This window comes from Centruroides sculpturatus, unplaced genomic scaffold, assembly GCF_000671375.1.
Source record: "Centruroides sculpturatus isolate CEXI.00-Female unplaced genomic scaffold, Cexi_2.0 scaffold1002, whole genome shotgun sequence".
NCBI lineage: Eukaryota > Metazoa > Arthropoda > Arachnida > Scorpiones > Buthidae > Centruroides > Centruroides sculpturatus.
The window spans coordinates 119,227-141,905 of record NW_019385192.1 but is presented as its reverse complement, the minus strand read 5'-3'; the positions used below and the strand labels follow the sequence as shown (position 1 = coordinate 141,905).

The following is a 22,679-nucleotide window of genomic DNA, read 5'->3' as shown; positions in this document are numbered from 1 at the left end:
TCTAACAAAGATACACTACTCAAAAACCTTTTAAACTGCAGCCAAATTTATTATCAATTTCAAACATTTTCGGTCATCTTTAATGACCTTTATCAAGAACGAACAAAAATCAAATGCTGCTGGATTTGTATTAACAATAAATGAGTTTTGGAACACATTTAAAAAACTTGTAGTGTGCAATCTTGTGCCATTGGGTTACTGTTATAAATATATTGGCATAAATAAAATAAAACAAATAAAAGATGATAAGATACATCAAAGCTATAGCGAAATGGGATAAGGCAAAGTTGATACAAAAAATTCACGACAAGAAACACCTCAAGTATGCAGAGGCTTGGCATATTTACAAAACCAGTCAAGAAGGACAAGCAATCAACTTTAGAGAAGCAAGTAAGATATCGGCAGCATGGAGATCAAGCGTAATGTAAAGTTTCAACAGGAAAGAACTGTAGTGAAGTAACAGTAAATAGTGAAACAACATTTAGAAAAGCACACATATTAAGTGTGCGATCTGGCTACACATGCATTAATGTTTTTGCTTTTATAGTTATGTTTTAGTAATTTATTTTATTTTCATCTATGTATTTATTTGATGTATCTTATCATTTTTTATTTGTTTTATTTTATTTATGCCCACTTATAATGGTAACCCAACAGCACAAGATTGTGCACTATAAGTTTTTTAAATGCGTTCCAAAACTCATTTATCGTTAATACAAATCCAGCAGCATTTGATTTTTGTTTGTTCTTGATAAAGGTCATTAAAGATGACTGAAAACGTTTGAAATTGATAATAAATTTGGCTGCAGTTTAAAAAGGTTTTTGAGTAGTGTAACTTTTTGTTAAAGCTGACACATGATTGGAAGTTTCAACAGTTGTCCTGTTAAAACTTCCAATCGTTCCTAGCTATAAGTAGACCAAATAGAATCAGTGTATCAGAGTACTTCCTAATAAACTGCTAAGTCCACTCAAGCAGGAACTATAATATGATCAATTTTCTCTCCAAACAAAAAGGCTCCTCAAATTATAATGGAACCTTCATCCATTTGATGACTATAAATACAATATGTTTTTCTTTACATCGGTTATGCCAAGAAACAGTTTTTACCACCTAGCCCATCTAAATTGAACTCCCCTTGATGAACTGACTCCTAATCTCATATCCTCCCTGAGATGACCACAGATTTTTCATTCCTCTTTCAAAAATGTCACTTATTTGGTCAAATGAAGTTGTGACATTTTGTACATGGGTGATAATTGTGATTTCATTTTTCTATACCTTGTCTGATAAACTTTTATATTTTTGACATTTATCTTGTACAGTGTGATTCAGAAGTCACAGAAATTTTAAAAAATTAATAGCTCACAAACTATTTACAGTAAGATAATGTAGTTTTTACAGAAATGCTTAGAAAGAAGTGGGATTTTTTAGGTGTAATAAAAATTTTAGTATGAGAATAGTTAATTTTTGCCATAGATGACGCTTGATAAGATTACATAATTTGTGTAGTTGTTACTAGAGGTTACACTAAGAATATTTTTATATTTTTATTCTTATTTTAACAAATTTACAGAAGCATTCAGTTTTCTACAGCCCGACCTATACCAAGAAATGTAACTATTTTGGTACTAAAATTTTTATTACACCTAAAAAATCCCACTTCTTTAAGCATTGCTGTAAAAACTGCATTATCTTACTGTAAATAGTTTGTGAGCTATTAATTTTAAAATTTCTGCGACTTTTGAATCATCCTGTATATTAAAAATGATCTCTAGTTGAGTACAATTATTTGGTTGATAGTGTTGATTTTGGAGCCATAGTTACAAGAAAAAATATCACATCACAAAAGTTAAATCCTTTCTGAGATCATGACTTTTTTTCTATCTATATCAAGCAGGAGAGCAAGAACTGTCTTTTTCATAAGGCAAATCAAACTGTTGTTTTAGATTGGCCAATAATGTTGAAAATTTCTCTGAGATTTGTCTTTTCTATGCAAAAAGAAAAATCTTCCTTATTTCCACTTCCAACAATTCTATTCCACAAGGCACAATTATAAAAGGATGTAATGTTTTCAGTAAATAAATAATTGCTAACTTCAGGAAGATAACTATTATTAATTAAAAAAGATATGTTTTCAGTTAAGATCTGACCATTTTCAGCAATCTTAACATTTAAAAGTTTAATGTACAAATAAAATAAAATATAAAAAAAAATAAACAAAACCTAGGTATTTTGTAGAGATTTGTACAACTAGGTGAATTTTCCAATTAACCTCTTACAGAAATAAAAAAATTGATGGAATTTTTTAGCCATATCCAAGCATTGCAAATTTCATATGCATCCTGTATATTAATAATATTAAAATAAAATAAATAATCAAAATAAAATATAATTCTTATTTTATGTAATTTCACAAGTTCTATTACAAATTTTGAATTTGAAACAAAATGCAACTGTTAAGAATATTAATTTAGAAGGTATTATTTTGTATATTCTATGTTGCATTATTCTAAACTGTTAAATATTAAGATTGTAAGCTGACAATGGTCAGATATTGATTGAAAATGACTCTTTGGTTGGTTTCCTTATAATATAGTTCTTTTAAAGTAATTTTGAATGGTTAATTTTTTTAATGAAAAGTTTTCATTATATAAATTTTCCCCCTTAAATATATCAGTCTTGCACATGGCCAATTAATGTTGTTAATTTAAAGTAATTCTGTGTTTTATTAATCCATATCAATTCCTAAATATTCTTATAAATATTAACTATAAATAAAAACAAATGCAATTCACATTGCAACATAAAAGAAATTTTAAAAACTTTTACAGTACATATTTACAGTACATATTAGCAGTGTGATTGCACTAAATACCTATTACTTTAATTTTAATAAAATTTATATTTAAATTCTTAAATTTTAAAACTTACTTTCCCATTTTCTTGTTTTTTCTTCTTGACTAGCTGCTATTAACTCTTTCCAATTTATTGTTGGTGTTTCCTTTTTAACATCTGTTTCTTCTGTTAACTGAACTACATCAGCATTTTGTCTGCTTTCCATGTGTTGTTTATGATTGCGTTGTTCTGATCTGACTAATAAAATTAATAAAACTTTTAAACTTTCTATAAAACTCAAATATATATAATTTAATTAAATGGAAATTAAATACAATTGTAATCTGATTTCAAAGTTGGAATAAATTTTAAATTATTATCACTACTATAAATATAATGAGCACTGATTCATTATTATGTTGTAGGCCTATAAAATCTGTTCTTTTTATAAGGATGCATAAATAGTCATATGCACAAATATAAAAATGTTTAATAATTTGTAAAGAAAAATATTAAGATAACTATCACATAATTCCGAAATCAGTTCCAATATAATCCTGAATATTTATATAAGGTTTATATAATCTTTTAATTATTTCTATCATTACTGAATAAGCTTTAAAGTACTTAAATACAATAAAAGTTTAACAAGAAGCTTTTGACACTATTATAAATGTCACCAAATAATGAAACAAAGGAGGTACATACCACTGAAAAAGTGTACATACTAAATAACAAATATTAATACAGCACAGTTGAGTAAAATTAAAAATTAGTTCAAAATATAATAAAAAAGTCTAAAGTTCTAAACTGTTACTGTATATATGTTCTTCACATTTTAATTGTCTTAAAGCAAAAAATAATTAAGTTATAGTACAGTTATTGTACTGTAACTTATTTCTGGAAATTCTAAAGTTATCTAAATTGTAAAATTTTGCTATTTATTACAATATAAAAATGTTAACAAAAGTTAACATTAATATAAAAATGTTAATTTACTTTTAAACACTTATTTATTTAGGGAACAAAAGTTGTGCTGAAAAATCAATTATTTAATTAAACTTTTCAGAATTAACTATTAGAAATTAATAAAAGCAATAATGATATTGAAGATTTTAGGTTTTTAAGTAAAACTCATATTTAATATAAAATTTACACAAATAAACCTATTTAAATTATCTGAAAACAGTTATTTTTGTGTAAATTTTATACTAAACATTAAAAGTTAATTTCTTAAACTATTAAAAATATTTTACCAGGATATTCTAGTGCAATGAGTTCTTGTATAAGCTCCTTAGCTCTCTCTCTGCAACTTTCAGGACCAATTATTTCTACAATTGTTTCTTGACCCTCCTGTGGTATCACTTTGAGTTTAGTTTGTGAAGAGTCTTCTAAACTATGAATTTTTGATCCTTGACGGCCTACAATTTATTGCAATTTATAGTATAATATTTACTTATATTTTAAAAATATATAAATAAATCACTCCATTAGAAAAAAAAGAAGAAAACAAATGAGTAATTCATATTTATACAACATATAGTAGTTTAAAATTTTTAAACGTGTTTTAAATTATTTAAAAATTTTATATCAAAATTACAAATTGGATTCTAAAATTGAGCATATTTACATTGATTCTTAAAAAAATATTTTAATATATATTAATTGAAATCAATATTAACTCTTTATGGTCAGTATATGACTACAAATGTAAACTTAAAATGATCTGTTTATTACTGAAATTTATTGCATTTCTACTGTAATTACTCTACAAAGTTTCATAAAAAATTATGGTACATTTAATTGTTACAAAAAAATCTTATCAATATAAAATAGTTTTACTTCAAATTTGTTAAATGAAAAGAAAGGCAAAGTATGCATTAAAAAAAATGATTTAGCAATAGTTATATTGATATAGAATATTGTTTGTTCCTGTTGGACCAACATTCCTGGCAGGTATTTTCCAAACATTTGAACTTAGCATCTAACTATTGATGAGAAGTGTGTGTTATGGGCCAAGTCATTAATAGGTCATTATTCATAATGCCCAGCCATTATAAATAATGACTAAGATGGCCATGCAGCCTGATAAATATTGATTAATTTATTAAATTGACCAGACATTATGGATAAAGTTATATTTCCTTTGGGCAATTTGAATCTTAAAAAAATAAAAATAAAAAATGAGGAGGTCCACTTTTTCATTATGATTTATTTATTTTTGCAAATTATTTCAGTATTTTAAGAAAATTTTGCTCATATTATGTGGTTTATATTAATGTAGGTGTACATTAAACTTTTTATTAAATCACACACGACATAATTTATTTTAATAATGATTCTATTTATTAACTTTGGCAAATACTTTGCACATAGCATTGAACAAAATATTAGTAAAATAATTTTTAAAAATTTCACTTTTAAAAACTATTCAGTTTTTAAGTATTAACAAAAAGTATTAATACATTTAATAACATTAATTTAATTATTAACAAAAATGATATAATTTTGTCATAAAAATCAACTTAAAGGAAACTTTTGGAATGTCATTTTTGTATACAGTGTAAAAAAATTTAATATCTTGTTGAATGATTATTCTTCAAAGTATCATTATCATCACTTTGCCTGACAGATGTTAGCAATATTCATATTGACCAGTCAATGTGATAAATCATTACAAAGAACACAAAATTTATTACAATGCTTGATGTTGTTTGTTATTATTCATAATGACCAGGCATTGTTTATAGTGTCCATATTAAATCACTTAGTCTTATACACTATCTAATTTAAACAATAATGCTCTTAAGATCATAAAAAAATATCTATCATGAGAAAGGTTAATGTTGGTTTCAAACCAACATTAACCTTTCTCATAATCTTGAGGGATTTTCCATTTTCACTTGGAAACAGAGGCAAGACAAATTGAGTCACAAGAAATAAGATTTGAAGTCAATTACAATGTCCATTCAAGAAACTAAATCTATAAAAACCTATATCCTTGGAACACAGTCATTTATTTTTTATAAATGCCAGCAGATGTATGTGCATCTTTCATATAATTATAAGAGAGCTGCAGCTGCTGCTACTCAAATGTGTGCATATAGCCTTTGGCTAGTTCCTACCAATGTATATCTACTTCTCTGAAATACTTTCAAAGTTGTCTGCCAAATACTTGTGTTCACTCCTGGATATCAAAACCTTCCCTCCTTCAGAGATTCTATCTACTCTCTTTGCAAAGAACATGACAAATCATGTTTAGACCTTTCTTGTGAATAAATGTAAACATTCCAAGTGATCAGGTATTGTGCAAAGAATGAACCTCTTTCAATAAACAGCATTTTAACAGTTTAATGAGATCCTTCATCCCAAACACATGCACCCAAATACATTATAAAAATTCATATCATCCAATCATAGTTCTTCCATCCAAAATTTTTTTTTTAATTTTTTTTCTTTGACATGAAATTGTGACTAAAATCATGACCGTGCAAATTTATCATCATCGTTTTAAACAGCTTTTAAAATATTAAAAATAAATATCGAAAATGTAATATTTTAAAGTATAACAAACAACAACCTTACCTATTATTCTTCCTGTGTAACAAGCTGCAACTTTCATTGTAGTTTTTGCTTCTGAATTACCACTTCTAAAATTTGATCCTTTATTATTGTAATCTCTTTTTTCATTATTACTATATCTAGATTTATATGATGATGGCTCACTATTTTCAAAATCTTTTTTGCTGTTATTCTGATTATCCCAATTATCTTCTTGATAATTATCATTTGGTTTATTTCTCCAATAAGATCTCTCTCTATCATTATGTGTTTGTTTCTCTTCATCAAAATATTTATTACGCCTACCCGAACGATCATTATTCTGTCTTTCTTCATTGCTATATTTGTTTCGCCAATTAGATTTCTCTCTATCATAAAATTGTTTTTTTTCCCCACTGCCTGAAGTATTATTCCAATTTGTTCTTGAATTTGGATCAAATTGTCTTCTTTCATTATTTCCTGACTGATTTCCCCAACCTTGTCGTTCTTTCAAGTTATTTCTTCTTTCATCATTATTTCCCTTATTTCTCCAATTTCCTCTTTCATTATCTTTTGAATTTTTCCAAAAGGGCTCATTATTTTTTCTTAATTGATCCGAGTCATTTGTATTTGAATTTCTTTTGGTTTGAATGAATGTCCGACTGTAAATAAATATATACCTTTTATTCACTTAAAAAATTACAGCTTATAATAAAAGAAATATAGTATACTGTATTGGAAAAATAGATTAATGAAATATTAAATAATTGATTTTTGTACTTGACAGTATCAATTTTTAAATATAGGTAGTCTTTGACTTTTAAAGAACTCACTATTTCATATGTGATGTACTGCACTAAAAGTGATTTCAGAAATCAGTATATCAAATTCAGACTTTTGTGCATTTTCAACTGACAAATTTCAAGCTATTGTGTAGCAGTCCTTTTTAAACATTAGAAATATTTGTAAAAACACTATAAACAGAGAACAAAAATGAATTAACATTTTAAATAATGTTTTATGCATTTTAACATATCAATAATAGTCAAAGCTGGACCTTCCACAGTATTTAAAAATAATAAACACTCACACACTTTTCCAGCAATTAAATTTAATTAAAAACAAATGTTTTTGACCTGATTAGAAATCAGATGAAAACTTATCAAACAGATTCTATTTTTGGAATAAAGCATTCTTTGATGTAAATTACATTTTTAAATCTTAACAGGTTTTTGATTATCCAATGTAATAAAAATTATAACAGAAATAAAGGAAATCCTCATTAGTTTGAAATTCAAGAAACAAAATAATTGCAACTTCAAATTATTGAGTTTCTAATTATCCAAGATTTATATATTTCTGTACAATATGCCAAATGCCACGTAAATGTTGTAATTTATTAAGGAAACAGAATATGGCTACATATACTGAATGCTATTTTTGTTAATAATAATATAAATAAATATCAGATAAACAGTACATGTCTAGTGAGAGCCTCACAAACTGACATAGGTTTTATAAAAAGTATAACTGAATTCCTAGAAAATGTAGCTCAAATTATTTTTAAAGTGGCTTAATAAGTAGTAAGTCCCCCAAATATAGTAGCCTAGAGTCCTAAAAATATCTCAATCTTCTACTTACAGGGCAATCTTGCAATCCTGAAAACAGTGTTATGAGAAAAAAAAAAGGGGTAGTCCATGAATAAGGTGACACTTTTAATCTTTCTATGGCAGATTTAGATGATGCTGTTTATGCTTAGTAATTGTTGTTCTTGTTTTGGTCTGGAGTTGCTCGAGATCTGTACAAGTCCAATGTACAACTCCAAACAAATAAGCGAGTACTGGGACGACATGTGTTAAATGCAAAACACAAAGCAATAAACTGTTCTGAGGATAGCATTAAAATGTGTTACTGTAAAAGCAAAGCCATAATGACCAGATTAGTTGTTCCTGGTTTATTGTTCTCTTATAGCATCAAGGCACTTTGATCTAAATGAACAAGTTAACATATGCATACAGTTCAGACAGAATTTTCACTTCAAATTTTGTAGAAGCCACATTTCAAATTAACTGAATTCATTAACATGTAAATCTCTATATCCCTGGCTAGGACAAAAGTACTGTTACTAACTAACAGGATTTCAAAGTACTATCCAAGTTCAAATTAACAAGGATTTCCTGTAAAATATATTTGAATATAAAACTAAATAAAATAAAATATAGAGTAAAATTAAAAATAGAAGTATTTTATTTTTAGTTTTATATTTAAATCTATTTTATTTCTGTTATAATTTGTGTTATATTGGGTAATCAAAAATCCATTATTATCTAAACATAATTTTACATCAGAGAATATTTTATTCCAAAAATAGAATCTCTATTTAAAAAACCTGACAAAGATTTATCAATAAGGCTGAAAATATTTGTTTTAATTAAGTGTGTTTAGTATTTTTATTTTAACATATTTACTGTAAAGAATAAAACTTTCCTATCTTAATTTTATAATTTTTATTTTTAGCTCTCTGAAACAGAACTCCATTTATAGATTGCAACTATTGCTCAACTTTTGTACTATTTTTAGGATTTTATGATGTCCATAAGTCAGAGACTATGTATGTATGTATATATATATAATTACAAAAACTTTAAACATTTTAATGTACTTTTGATTTTAAAAAAATTACTTTTGATAAATTTTATTTAACTTTTTGCAAATTAATTTATTTTTTTATTGTCAGAACAACATATCTATCTACAAAACAAAAGCTCAACGTACAAGATCAATTTGATATATGTGGATCTAATGTGTGATATATGTGGATCTAGATCTGTTTTGAAAAACTTTGATGGTAAAATATAAAAAAAATGCTTTGTTAAAGGCAATATAAAATTAGTGATATAGTATTAACTAGATAAAAATGTAAAAAACAACTACTTTTATTCAGCAATTAAAACAGCTAACAAAATATCTGAATTATAAAATTAACTAGTTTAGTTATTGAATTTTCTGAATTGCTAATTAGAGCAGTTATAAAAAAAGTACAGGAATTTTATTTTTATTTTGAATAAGCTCTTCTTTACTTTTGCTTTCAATGACTTTATTTAGAAAGAATGATATTACAGACAGACTCAAAATCCCTTTTATATAAAAAAAAATTGTCTTCTGTTTTGTGAAAACCTCTTAACTTGTCATTCATGAAACTAGAAAATATTAACCAGTTAAATGGAATGACTACTTAATAGGAGGCAAAATATTTCATATAAGTACTACCTTGAATGCAATAATAAAAAAGTTTTTCTTTTTGCATATACACAAAATACTGTTATCTATTAATTTATAAAATACCAATATAATTTTAATATTAATTCATGATGATAAAGAATACACACATTTTTGACAAGACTGTCTTGTTTATAAAATTGTACTGCCATTTTATGTTACCAGCACAGAGATATGAAGGAGAACATGTCAAGAGTTGATATTTGGCACAGAGTATTAGGTGCCCAAATCATTTGCACATAAAAAAATCCAGACTTTTAGGTAGTCAGGGGACTGAGAAACAAGTCAAAATAAAATACAAAATGGCAACCCTCTTCTACAAACAGGCACCTCACCCCACCAAAGTCAGGTGGGGGAGAGTACCACCACCCACAGTCATTCTAAGAAGTGAACTCTGACCTTAGGACCAAACACAGTTTCTTCTATGTTAAATAAAATTTGTAATGATTCTGATAAAACCATGTTTTAATTTGATTTTCTTTATTAAATTTATTTTTTGAATAAAAAAAATTTGTAATCTAATTTTGTAAATTTGGGAATGCTTCAAATATGACATTAAAACAGGGTGTTGTTACAAATAGGTTTTTTAACATTATCTAGTATAGTAAAATCGTGGGACCGATAAAAATTTGACGTTATATTAGGGTTGTCGTTACATCCATTGACGTTATAATCGGGTTAAACTGTATATTGTTTGTGCAAAATAAAAAAATAATTTCGGACGATACAATAACCACGATTATTTTTCAAAAACGAGAAATTTTCATTACGCATCAACAAAAATTCAACCAGGGCCGACATGAAATGGAGAGAAATTTCAAAATTGGATAGGTTAATTTCACTGAAAATGCATGATGAATGACCTCGTGGTCGTGGCTGGCAAAGTTTGAACGATCGTTCCCAAAAGCAGCTATACCAAAGAAGATTGGATAATGAGAATGAGACCCGCCTTAAGCATCAAAGTGAGCAGCCGAATGGCCGATCGGTCAAGGTGGCAACCTACCACTCTGGGGGACTGGGTTTGAATCCGAATGGGTCAAAAAATCCCAAGGAATTTTTCAGGGGGTGGTCCATTCGGATATGTCGGGCCCCGTCCCTCACCACCTGGCAGCCCCATTGTGGGCCTGGTCGAACCCATAATGGGCTTGCAAAATGAGGCCCTCTTTGTGCCCACAGGGCAGAAAGAGTACTTAAAAAAAAAAAAAAAAAAAAAAAAAAAAAAAAAAAAAAAAAAAAAAAAAAAAAAAAAAAAAAAAAAAAAAAAAAAAAAAAAAAAAAAAAAAAAAAAAAAAAAAAAAAAAAAAAAAAAAAAAAAAAAAAAAAAAAAAAAAAAAAAAAAAAAAAAAAAAAAAAAAAAAAAAAAAAAAAAAAAAAAAAAAAAAAAAAAAAAAAAAAAAAAAAAAAAAAAAAAAAAAAAAAAAAAAAAAAAAAAAAAAAAAAAAAAAAAAAAAAAAAAAAAAAAAAAAAAAAAAAAAAAAAAAAAAAAAAAAAAAAAAAAAAAAAAAAAAAAAAAAAAAAAAAAAAAAAAAAAAAAAAAAAAAAAAAAAAAAAAAAAAAAAAAAAAAAAAAAAAAAAAAAAAAAAAAAAAAAAAAAAAAAAAAAAAAAAAAAAAAAAAAAAAAAAAAAAAAAAAAAAAAAAAAAAAAAAAAAAAAAAAAAAAAAAAAAAAAAAAAAAAAAAAAAAAAAAAAAAAAAAAAAAAAAAAAAAAAAAAAAAAAAAAAAAAAAAAAAAAAAAAAAAAAAAAAAAAAAAAAAAAAAAAAAAAAAAAAAAAAAAAAAAAAAAAAAAAAAAAAAAAAAAAAAAAAAAAAAAAAAAAAAAAAAAAAAAAAAAAAAAAAAAAAAAAAAAAAAAAAAAAAAAAAAAAAAAAAAAAAAAAAAAAAAAAAAAAAAAAAAAAAAAAAAAAAAAAAAAAAAAAAAAAAAAAAAAAAAAAAAAAAAAAAAAAAAAAAAAAAAAAAAAAAAAAAAAAAAAAAAAAAAAAAAAAAAAAAAAAAAAAAAAAAAAAAAAAAAAAAAAAAAAAAAAAAAAAAAAAAAAAAAAAAAAAAAAAAAAAAAAAAAAAAAAAAAAAAAAAAAAAAAAAAAAAAAAAAAAAAAAAAAAAAAAAAAAAAAAAAAAAAAAAAAAAAAAAAAAAAAAAAAAAAAAAAAAAAAAAAAAAAAAAAAAAAAAAAAAAAAAAAAAAAAAAAAAAAAAAAAAAAAAAAAAAAAAAAAAAAAAAAAAAAAAAAAAAAAAAAAAAAAAAAAAAAAAAAAAAAAAAAAAAAAAAAAAAAAAAAAAAAAAAAAAAAAAAAAAAAAAAAAAAAAAAAAAAAAAAAAAAAAAAAAAAAAAAAAAAAAAAAAAAAAAAAAAAAAAAAAAAAAAAAAAAAAAAAAAAAAAAAAAAAAAAAAAAAAAAAAAAAAAAAAAAAAAAAAAAAAAAAAAAAAAAAAAAAAAAAAAAAAAAAAAAAAAAAAAAAAAAAAAAAAAAAAAAAAAAAAAAAAAAAAAAAAAAAAAAAAAAAAAAAAAAAAAAAAAAAAAAAAAAAAAAAAAAAAAAAAAAAAAAAAAAAAAAAAAAAAAAAAAAAAAAAAAAAAAAAAAAAAAAAAAAAAAAAAAAAAAAAAAAAAAAAAAAAAAAAAAAAAAAAAAAAAAAAAAAAAAAAAAAAAAAAAAAAAAAAAAAAAAAAAAAAAAAAAAAAAAAAAAAAAAAAAAAAAAAAAAAAAAAAAAAAAAAAAAAAAAAAAAAAAAAAAAAAAAAAAAAAAAAAAAAAAAAAAAAAAAAAAAAAAAAAAAAAAAAAAAAAAAAAAAAAAAAAAAAAAAAAAAAAAAAAAAAAAAAAAAAAAAAAAAAAAAAAAAAAAAAAAAAAAAAAAAAAAAAAAAAAAAAAAAAAAAAAAAAAAAAAAAAAAAAAAAAAAAAAAAAAAAAAAAAAAAAAAAAAAAAAAAAAAAAAAAAAAAAAAAAAAAAAAAAAAAAAAAAAAAAAAAAAAAAAAAAAAAAAAAAAAAAAAAAAAAAAAAAAAAAAAAAAAAAAAAAAAAAAAAAAAAAAAAAAAAAAAAAAAAAAAAAAAAAAAAAAAAAAAAAAAAAAAAAAAAAAAAAAAAAAAAAAAAAAAAAAAAAAAAAAAAAAAAAAAAAAAAAAAAAAAAAAAAAAAAAAAAAAAAAAAAAAAAAAAAAAAAAAAAAAAAAAAAAAAAAAAAAAAAAAAAAAAAAAAAAAAAAAAAAAAAAAAAAAAAAAAAAAAAAAAAAAAAAAAAAAAAAAAAAAAAAAAAAAAAAAAAAAAAAAAAAAAAAAAAAAAAAAAAAAAAAAAAAAAAAAAAAAAAAAAAAAAAAAAAAAAAAAAAAAAAAAAAAAAAAAAAAAAAAAAAAAAAAAAAAAAAAAAAAAAAAAAAAAAAAAAAAAAAAAAAAAAAAAAAAAAAAAAAAAAAAAAAAAAAAAAAAAAAAAAAAAAAAAAAAAAAAAAAAAAAAAAAAAAAAAAAAAAAAAAAAAAAAAAAAAAAAAAAAAAAAAAAAAAAAAAAAAAAAAAAAAAAAAAAAAAAAAAAAAAAAAAAAAAAAAAAAAAAAAAAAAAAAAAAAAAAAAAAAAAAAAAAAAAAAAAAAANAGTGGCCGCCGTATCTAATAGTACATACTATACCTAAATATTTCTAGCGGATTATATTTGACGATTTTGGCTGTTCTTTTCTTGGCATATTTTGGATTGCATTTGCTTTGTTTCGGTTTAGTAGTTTTGGTTATAGACTCTGCTTTGTATTTGGCATTTGTTTTGTTTTCGTTTGGTTTAAGTATAGGTTTTGTCGGTTAGACTTTTTTAAAATGGCTAAAGAAAATCTGAACGTTAATGGAGAAGTTGAAGAATGTTCTCTCATGGACAGTTTTATGTTGCTTGCTCACGAGTAAGTTCACCCAATAGCTTGATAGTTTTAGCGCCTAATGACAGAATAGTTAAGAATTGTGTACAAAGAAGTTTTGTAGGCCCTAATTTTTTACACACGCTAAACAAAAGTAAAGCCGCAAAAAACTATACCTAATTAATAATACTTCTTAACGCGAGCGAAGCCGCGGGCAAAAGCTAGTTATACATAAAGTTCTGGAAGAAAAGAATCAGCCCATAGCGTGACTCAAGTCTGCAACTCTCACTTACCACATGGCTATTTTCTTCCAGAACTCACTAAATTAAATAAATATTAATTTATTATTAAATTTATCATGAGATGGCAACTTAATCACCTACCTCTAGGTAAAATTACTCAGTATTTAATTATTAAAGTTAGCTGTAATGTAGCTCAATATAATCCAGCAGATTTGTATAAAATAAAAAATTGGGTTATTAGACATTTATATTTATATAAATTAATTTTAGGTGTCAAAAAACAAAATAACAATAAAAAATTTTATTATCATCATTCCAGGCTTATTTTCATTTCCATTTTATTTATCAAATATTATTAGTAAAATATATAATAATAGTAATAATAATAATAAGCTAAAATAACAAAAATATTTTATCAATAATACTACAGTATACTTTACGTTATAGAACTACCTGAAATCAAGATGAATCTAAGGTAATAACATGGCAAATATTACTTTTGGTGATCAATCATTTTCTAAGAAATAAATTATTATGATAACTGATTTTGCTAAAAAAAGCTGCACAAACTCTACAATCTCCCAATAATAAGTTTCAGTCAAAACTGCTCAAAATCAACTTTTAAATTGCATGTTCCATTTTCAATTTGTTCTATTGCAGAACTCTTAAACCTGAAGATGAATGTTTTAAATAGTGGAAAACATTTATTTTTACATTAAATTACTTTTACTTGCTGAATTTTGGTGCTCCTGATGTTAATTTCATACTGTAATAATTTTGATTACACTATTTCTAAGTTTCTTGACATTAAAAAAGATAACATTATCTTGAACCAATGTAAAATATTGATTATATACTTTCTTGGCAGTTCTATACTGATCTAAGTGTGATGATTAATATTTCTTGCAATCACATTTTTTCAAGTCATTTAATAATAAAACAATGTCTGTATAGAATTGTGACAAGTGCAATGTAGTTAACATAATGATATGAAATAATTTTAAACAATTCTTATTACATTGCCAAAAGAAAAAAGTTCTTCTGAAAATACACATGTGAAAAAATTAATTGATCAAATGTGATAATCGGCTATGAATGAAACCAAATTTTATTCTTTAAAAACATATACATGTAAAAATTTATTAGTACCATATGATTGAAGTTTTTATTCAAACTGAAAATGTTCCGAGTGAAAATACAAATAATGTATTTTGTGAAAAAATTTTGTTTCTCAATGAGAAGTATTTTTTTAATATTTCCCAAGGCATTTTTCCCCTACACATGGCAATTCTTACCTCAATTTAGCTTTTTAAAATAATTGTGCATTGTCCACTTCCCTTACAAATAGATTTCTCTGATCATTCAGCCATTTGCTTAGATGTTTCTACTGACCCAATCACTATAAAACTAAATGATTTGTTAAAATCCCAATCTGGTCACACTTTAACCAAAAATTAGCTGCCAGATAATTATGTTCTTTAGATTGGTTCTTTTTAGAATCTTCCAGTTTGTCATGCACTGCATGTACTAATCTTACTTACAATATTTTAAACATCAAGTATTGAGGATTTTGTAAAAACATGTAAAATCAAGGTCTCCTCATAAATGGTTTTCTAGTCCTGTAACAAAGTTACAAAATCTACTCCAGAAACAATGGATCAAATAAAAGAGATCTGGAAATTCAAGAGATCTTTTTGAATGACTGGATATGAATAAACATTATTATAAGGAATGTTCTTTGTCCTTTTTAAAATACTTTATTAAAGTATGATTCCTTTAATTGCCTATTAAAAAATAATTGATTCCTTTGCTTCTAATCCTAAGACCTTCGAGTTTTCATTTCTAAATTTTTCAAGAAAATTTCTTGCAAGTCTTTCTTGATCCAAGAACATTAGAGGTTGCAGCCAAAGTTTTTATCGCAAAACGTGAATGTTGGACATTCAGCGCTGCCATCCTGTATGCCTAGAAGTTTGACAATGGCGTTTGGAACATCGAGTATGATTCCACTGACATTCCAAATGCCATTGTCAATCTTCTAGGCTTGTAAGTAAACAGCTGAGGAAGTGAGAATATATACTTATATTTTAAACAAAAACTCATTAATACTTCTCTCAATGCTGATTTTAAATCACTTACCTTCTTTTCATACTCCTATTCAATATCTTTTAGTTTTCTGAGATGTCTCAAGCTATTAATTTATTTAACACTTTTACGTTTAATCAGAATCAAATTACCATCATTTTTTAAATCATTGAAACCTATCTCAGCAGTTATTCTTTCTAAACTTTCTACTTGTTTTGCTTAGTCAAGCTTTGTTCTAAATCAATGTCTTTCTTCAATAATTAGTCCAATTCCTAGAACAGATTAGAATACTTTTGTCCTATTATGCATTCACCCACTATGTTAAAAACATGTAAAATCTGTACACATCATAGATTTTATTCTCCATTGACAAGCAAGCTTCTGCCTTTCATCATTGTGGTATTTGTCATCATTTCACAACTATCAATTTGATACAAATTTTGTTTTTTATAATTAATATTTCAAAAATAAGCAACCTTATTATGTTACATACATTGATGTTAACAGTGTCTTTGATTTCATTTTATCAAATATTCTTGACTTGTTTTACAAAAATATGATATCAACCCAGCAATTCATTCTTGGCTCAATTACTTGTTTCAAATCAAAATATGCAAGGAATAAAATCAAGAAATTCATAATGTGGATGTTCAACAAGAATCTATTCTCAGTGGCCTTTTTATTGAATATATATTAACAATCTTTGCCATCTTAAATCCAATGTTGTAGCTCACATTGACAATATTAAGCTGGTATGTTTTATAAAACTATATTCTCATTTATGACACCAAATATACTATACATAAGAAATTGTCTTTCAGTGTTAAATTGATATGTCCAATCCAAAAGATCCTACAGATATTTACTTGCTGAAGAATCTATTTGAATCTGCTAATTCTCAGGATTAATAAACAAACTGTGATTATGCATTTTGCTTTAAATTTTCACAATCTCCCTTACCTACTTTTTATATTGACTCTACTCCTATTAATTATATTACATCATTCTGTGATCTGGGAATAATCTTTGATAATAAACTTACTTTTAAAAATCATATTGCTATAGTTAAATCTCTGGCTATTAGATACGGAATATTATAGCATTTCTGTAAACCTTTTAATGCACTTTAGATATGATATTTCTTTTACCAATTTTTAGTCTTGCATTGATTATGAATCACCTATTTGTTCTGTGGCTATGTCTTCCCTCTTGGATAAAATTTATTTACCTCTTAATAAGTTATGCAACTTACCATATACTCAAAATTCTAGCTTTGCTAAGATCAGATTAGGTTCTCTTTTGTTTTTTGAACACATTAAATATTTTGATCACTTAATTTACTTTAATTTTTTAATGGTTTTATTTATTATGATTGCTTTTTTATGTATTCCATCAAAAACCTACCACCTTCATCTTGTGTGTTCACTCCATTCTTTCACTTTGAGTGTATCTCAGAGGTCCTTTTTTTTATTGTATTTCTTGAAATTTAAGTAATTTTGAGGATTTTGTATTTCTTAATTTTTCTTGTTTTAAATTAAAATGTAAAAATGTATTGTTTAATTTATGTAATTTATTGTCTTTGTTTTTATGTATATTTGTTAATTTTTGGGGCATAAATATCAACTGTCCTTTGGGACTTTTCTATTTACCTGTAAAAGTAAAAAAAATAAAATTAAAAACCTAGTGATTTCTAATGGAATATCTAGATATGTCACCATGATTATCCTGAACTATAGTTATTAATATAAAGCCATTGTTTCTTTAATCATCATTTTTTAATGTTTTAATAATTATTACTTTTAAAATTTAAAATTATGTTTTTCAATGCAATGGTTATCAATTTCTCCAATCCAAACAAAAAACTCTGAGATGTAAAAAAGTAGCACCAAGTAAACACTTGATAATTTGGATGATAGTTAAATTTTTTTCTTAAGAGTTTTTCTTTGGTAAAGATAAGCTAGGTGCTCGATGGAAAATGTAAAAATCTTGCAAGTACCACTTCAAAACGCCAAGTTCATCTTTATCAAAAGAAAAAATTTGACTCATCCAAATTGTCAATTTTTATTTGGTTCATTTTTTTTACATTTTAAATGTCTTTGTTTGAATATCAATTGTTTTTTTGGTTAATAAGTGCATTATTACATCAAGACCTAAGACAATGACAAACTGTACAGTTTGATGGCTACTCAGTGATGTGACAACTGCCAACCAACTTTTTCAATATACCATTAGTAAAATTGTTTTTAAAAGTTTAATTTGCATTGATTCAAATTTTTGTTATTCTGGATACTAATCTGAGTGAAAATCATTCGTTTCAATGCAATTTTATCCTTACAAGCATAAAACAAAGTGATAAAAGTAAAATAGCTCTAAGGGAAACCACTGTGAACTTTGACTCATTGACTCAGAAGTTTCACCACCACCACCTCACCAATAACATGAGACTGAAATTTAAAATCTGAGCTTTCTAGACCCAGTAGTTTCTCTCTAGGAACATCTGCAGTACCAGATGAAGAAAATACAGGTCATCTTTTTTGGCAATTTTTGCACTTTTTGATTGCTTATACTTCAGAAACACCTTTACAGAAAAACATGAAATTTTATACACATTATCTTTTGAACAAGATATTGAGAATTATTATAGGCATTTGGAAAACAGAAAAATTGACCCCTGAAAAATCAACTCTGATTCATGTATATATATAATCAGTCAGTGACAACTTCGGTTTGATTTGGAGTCATTGCTATAACTCACTTATTGTAAAATTAATTGTCACTTTGATTAATTGGTGGTGGAGATGCTGAATAGTATAATTAACAATTAGCAAATGATTAACTGGCACATCTGTAGTGTATGAACAGTACATAGTGTTTTTCACTAGTTTAACTTTTTCAATATTGCAGAAATCCTTTTAAATTATTATTCTTCAGTCTATATATACTCAGCATACAAAATTCTAGATTGTTTTGTAACAATCATATTTCATTAAAATTAGTATTAATTTCAATTTTACCTATAATTAAATCATTAACACTATTTATTACCTGGAATATGCTTGATGATTCTTCTCTCTTGCATCACTAGCATCTAGTTTTTCATCCCATAATGAATCGTCATTTTGGCATTTCACTGAACTCATTTTCAAAGTTCTGAAATTTATTATAATANTTGGTTGTCATTACATCCATTGACGTTATAATCGGGTTAAACTGTATATTGTTTGTGCAAAATAAAAAAATAATTTCGGACGATACAATAACCACGATTATTTTTCAAAAACGAGAAATTTTCATTACGCATCAACAAAAATTCAACCAGGGCCGACATGAAATGGAGAGAAATTTCAAAATTGGATAGGTTAATTTCACTGAAAATGCATGATGAATGACCTCGTGGTCGTGGCTGGCAAAGTTTGAACGATCGTTCCCAAAAGCAGCTATACCAAAGAAGATTGGATAATGAGAATGAGACCCGCCTTAAGCATCAAAGTGAGCAGCCAAATGGCCGAGCGGTCAAGGTGGCAACCTACCACTCTGGGGGACTGGGTTTGAATCCGAATGGGTCAAAAAATCCCAAGGAATTTTTCAGGGGGTGGTCCATTCGGATATGTCGGGCCCCGTCCCTCACCACCTGGCAGCCCCATTGTGGGCCTGGTCGAACCCATAATGGGCTTGCAAAATGAGGCCCTCTTTGTGCCCACAGGGCAGAAAGAGTACTTAAAAAAAAAAAAAAAACAAAACAAAACAAAAACAAACAAAAAAAAAAAGGCGTCAAAGTGATTCCACTTAGTAGTGAGTCTCTGAGACATAGTCTTGTACCAAATATGGTTTTGCCGTTTTACTTGTTAATTCTAATTTTCAAAATCCAGTCTCCCAAAAATTCTATTCTTACTTATGAAGATTGTCTGTTATAATACAAATTCTCAGAGAAACGAGTCAAAATATTACTTTAAGATTAATATGCAAGTTTTCTTTTTCATGAAATCTTCAAACTTAAATAATAAACATGCTGTCATGTTTTTAAAACACACTAACATGACAATATTGCCAGATATTTTTGATAAAAAGTAACCAAAACCAAACTAAAAAAAATCAAAGTGGCCAAATTTTCTAATCTTAATTTAACATATACAGCAATGAAAAAAAAAAAAAAAAACACTTTCAAATATCAATGAATTATCAGTAGCATTGAATATTTGCATAGATGGCAAATAAGAGTTTCTGGAAAGAATGTAAAAAGGAATATGGACAATGCCTTAGACTTTTCATTACTAATGTCCTGTAAGGAACAATTTTGTTTATGCCATTTTCAACACATACATGCACTAGAAAAACTTTGCACTAAAAACTACAAATATTTTTAATACAAAAAGCATATATTGTTTTAAAATGAATCATTATAATGTGTCATCCTAATAAATTTATTGAAATAAGATAAAACTTAGAGAAATTTATATTACAACTAATTAAAAGTTTTAGTTTGCAAAAGTAATCTTTTAAAAATTGAAAACGATAAATCATTAGAAAGAAGTCAATTAAAAACACCTAAATATATGATTAAATTATAGAAAATGTTTAATAATTTAAAATTATTTTGCTCATTTATGATCTTTTCATATGCACATACACACTATCTTTTAAATGGGTTTGCACAGATATCTGAGTACACAGATAACAGCTGTGTGCCAATATTCTGGTATATCTGGATACAAAAATAAATACCTAATGTTTAGTACTAACAGATAATACTTCTTAAAAAATATACAAGTTAAGGCTATTGAATTTCCTACATCATGTTATGTTTCTACAACTCTTAAGGACAATGTAAAATTTCATACTGAAGAGGAGATAAATTATCCCAAAAATACCTATGATTACTGAATGGTAATTTATGAAATAAAAGTATTTGACAAGACAAACATTATTTTGGATAAATTCTTGTAGGAAACTCAGTAAAAAGCATCATAACACAGTTCCAAGATTGACTATTTAAATTAATTATTATTACTACTACTAATTTATTTTCAATTTTATCTATACATAAAACAGCATTAATTAATACTTCTTATACCTGGAATATGTATGATTTTTCTTCTCTCTTTCATCACTAATATCTAGTTTTTCATCCCATAATGAATCATCATATTGGCATTTAACTGAATTCGGCTTCAAATTTCTGAAATTTATTACCATTATAATTATCAATGTGACATAAATACTAAATATTTACAATTTATAACCATTATAAACAATATNACGATTAACATTCATAAACATCGAATACGAAATATTAAATTATAAATTATACGAGAATGAATGAAAATATTCATTGATTACATTTTTTTTAAATAATTTTTTTAAAACAATTTTAAAATGATTATTTGTAAAATAAGTACGGAGTAAATATTCTAGAAATTCGAATTATAAGACGAAATAAAATTTACCTGATATTTTTCTTTTATCAGAAATAAATTGTACTTTGTTATTTAACGCGTACAAAAATATTCTTACATGAACACAATCCGACGGAAATTGTGACAAATAAAAATACAGCGAATCTGAAACATATAAGAAGTTTCTAATTTCGTCCTCCAGAGGGATATAAAATTTTAAAACTATATAATTATACTGTATAATAGCCTATTTATACATATAAATGGAGAAAATACATTAAATAAAATTCTCTAAAATTTTTAATATTTTACTATTTGACTTTATTTGAAATTATGTGTTTAAATTTTACGATATTTTAGCGTTTTACGATATTACAAGTATTTATATTTAAATAGAGTAATTATGTTTAAACGTATTAAACAGTTTGTACTATATATTAATAAATTTGTTAATATTTATTATTATTTTTAATTGGTAGATTAATAAGAATTCGAGTGAAAACATAATAGATATCCGAACTCTGGCTCTTTGAATAAAAAACACGATCAAGCACGAGATTTCTGAATGCGGCGTCTTACGAATGCATGCATTATTTTTTACTATTATATATAACGTATTTCTTAGCTTAAACGTACGAAATATTTTTTTATGATTTTAAAAATGAAATATTACGTTACTTGATTAAATTCCAGTTTATAATTTTTTTTACAATTTTATCATTCTCAAAACATTTCTTTATTGAAAACGTTATTTATTTTTTAATAAAATGAGTTGATGCAAATGCCATGGTTTTTATAAACTCTTTCCGCCCTGTGGCACTAAGAGGGCGTCTTTTAGCAAGCCCATTATGGGTTCGGCCAGTGCCGGCCCGAGACAAGTTTTAGGATGGAGCGATATCATATTATGGCGCCCTGGGGTGGAACTCCGCCCACGCACTCGACCGACGCGCGTCTCAACAGATAAGGCCATTCACATACTGTCCACACGCCTGCAATTAAAATACCGAAAAATGAAAAAAGTATTTTTTCCTTTAATTTTCTTTACCACGGAGGCGCCCCCTAGGACTTAGCGCCTGGAGCGGCTGCTCCGTTTGCCCTATGGTAGGGCCGGCTCTGGGTTCGGCCAGGTTCACAATGGGGCAGCCGGGTGGTGAGGGACGGGGTCCGACATATCCGGACGGACCACCTCGATTCCCTTCTCCACCCTGAACCCAACCGTTCTTATAAGCGACCGCTCGCACGAGACGTACAGTACATACAAACATAACGGTGTCGGACCTGACTTGTTCTTGTTCTTGGTTGGTTGATATGGAGACTTTAGTCTAGTTGGCTCCAGTGGCGTGCCGTGACATTTGATGATAGGGAAGCTGTGTATCTGTAAGAAGCCGACTTACATGGGTAATCAGTTAATTGCGCATCAGGGTATATTCGTATTCGTTTGTTCGATAAGCCAGTAAAAACCGTAGACTTCTCTAAATGTATTTTT

General features: G+C 25.2%; 1 protein-coding gene across 1 annotated transcript in view; it reads right to left on the bottom strand.

Moving 5' to 3' along the window:
* Positions 1 to 20,993, bottom strand: part of LOC111635967 (probable ATP-dependent RNA helicase DDX43) — a 100,156-nt gene extending 79,163 nt beyond the window's left edge. Inside the window, exons 1-4 of the mRNA XM_023381117.1 lie at positions 20,872 to 20,993; positions 6,422 to 7,038; positions 4,093 to 4,257; positions 2,933 to 3,094 (exon numbers count right to left, since the gene is read on the bottom strand). Of these exons, the coding sequence (XP_023236885.1) occupies positions 2,933 to 3,094; positions 4,093 to 4,257; positions 6,422 to 7,038; positions 20,872 to 20,993 (1,066 nt within the window). The remainder of the gene's footprint in view (positions 1 to 2,932; positions 3,095 to 4,092; positions 4,258 to 6,421; positions 7,039 to 20,871) is intronic.
* Positions 20,994 to 22,679: the final 1,686 nt, after the last annotated feature.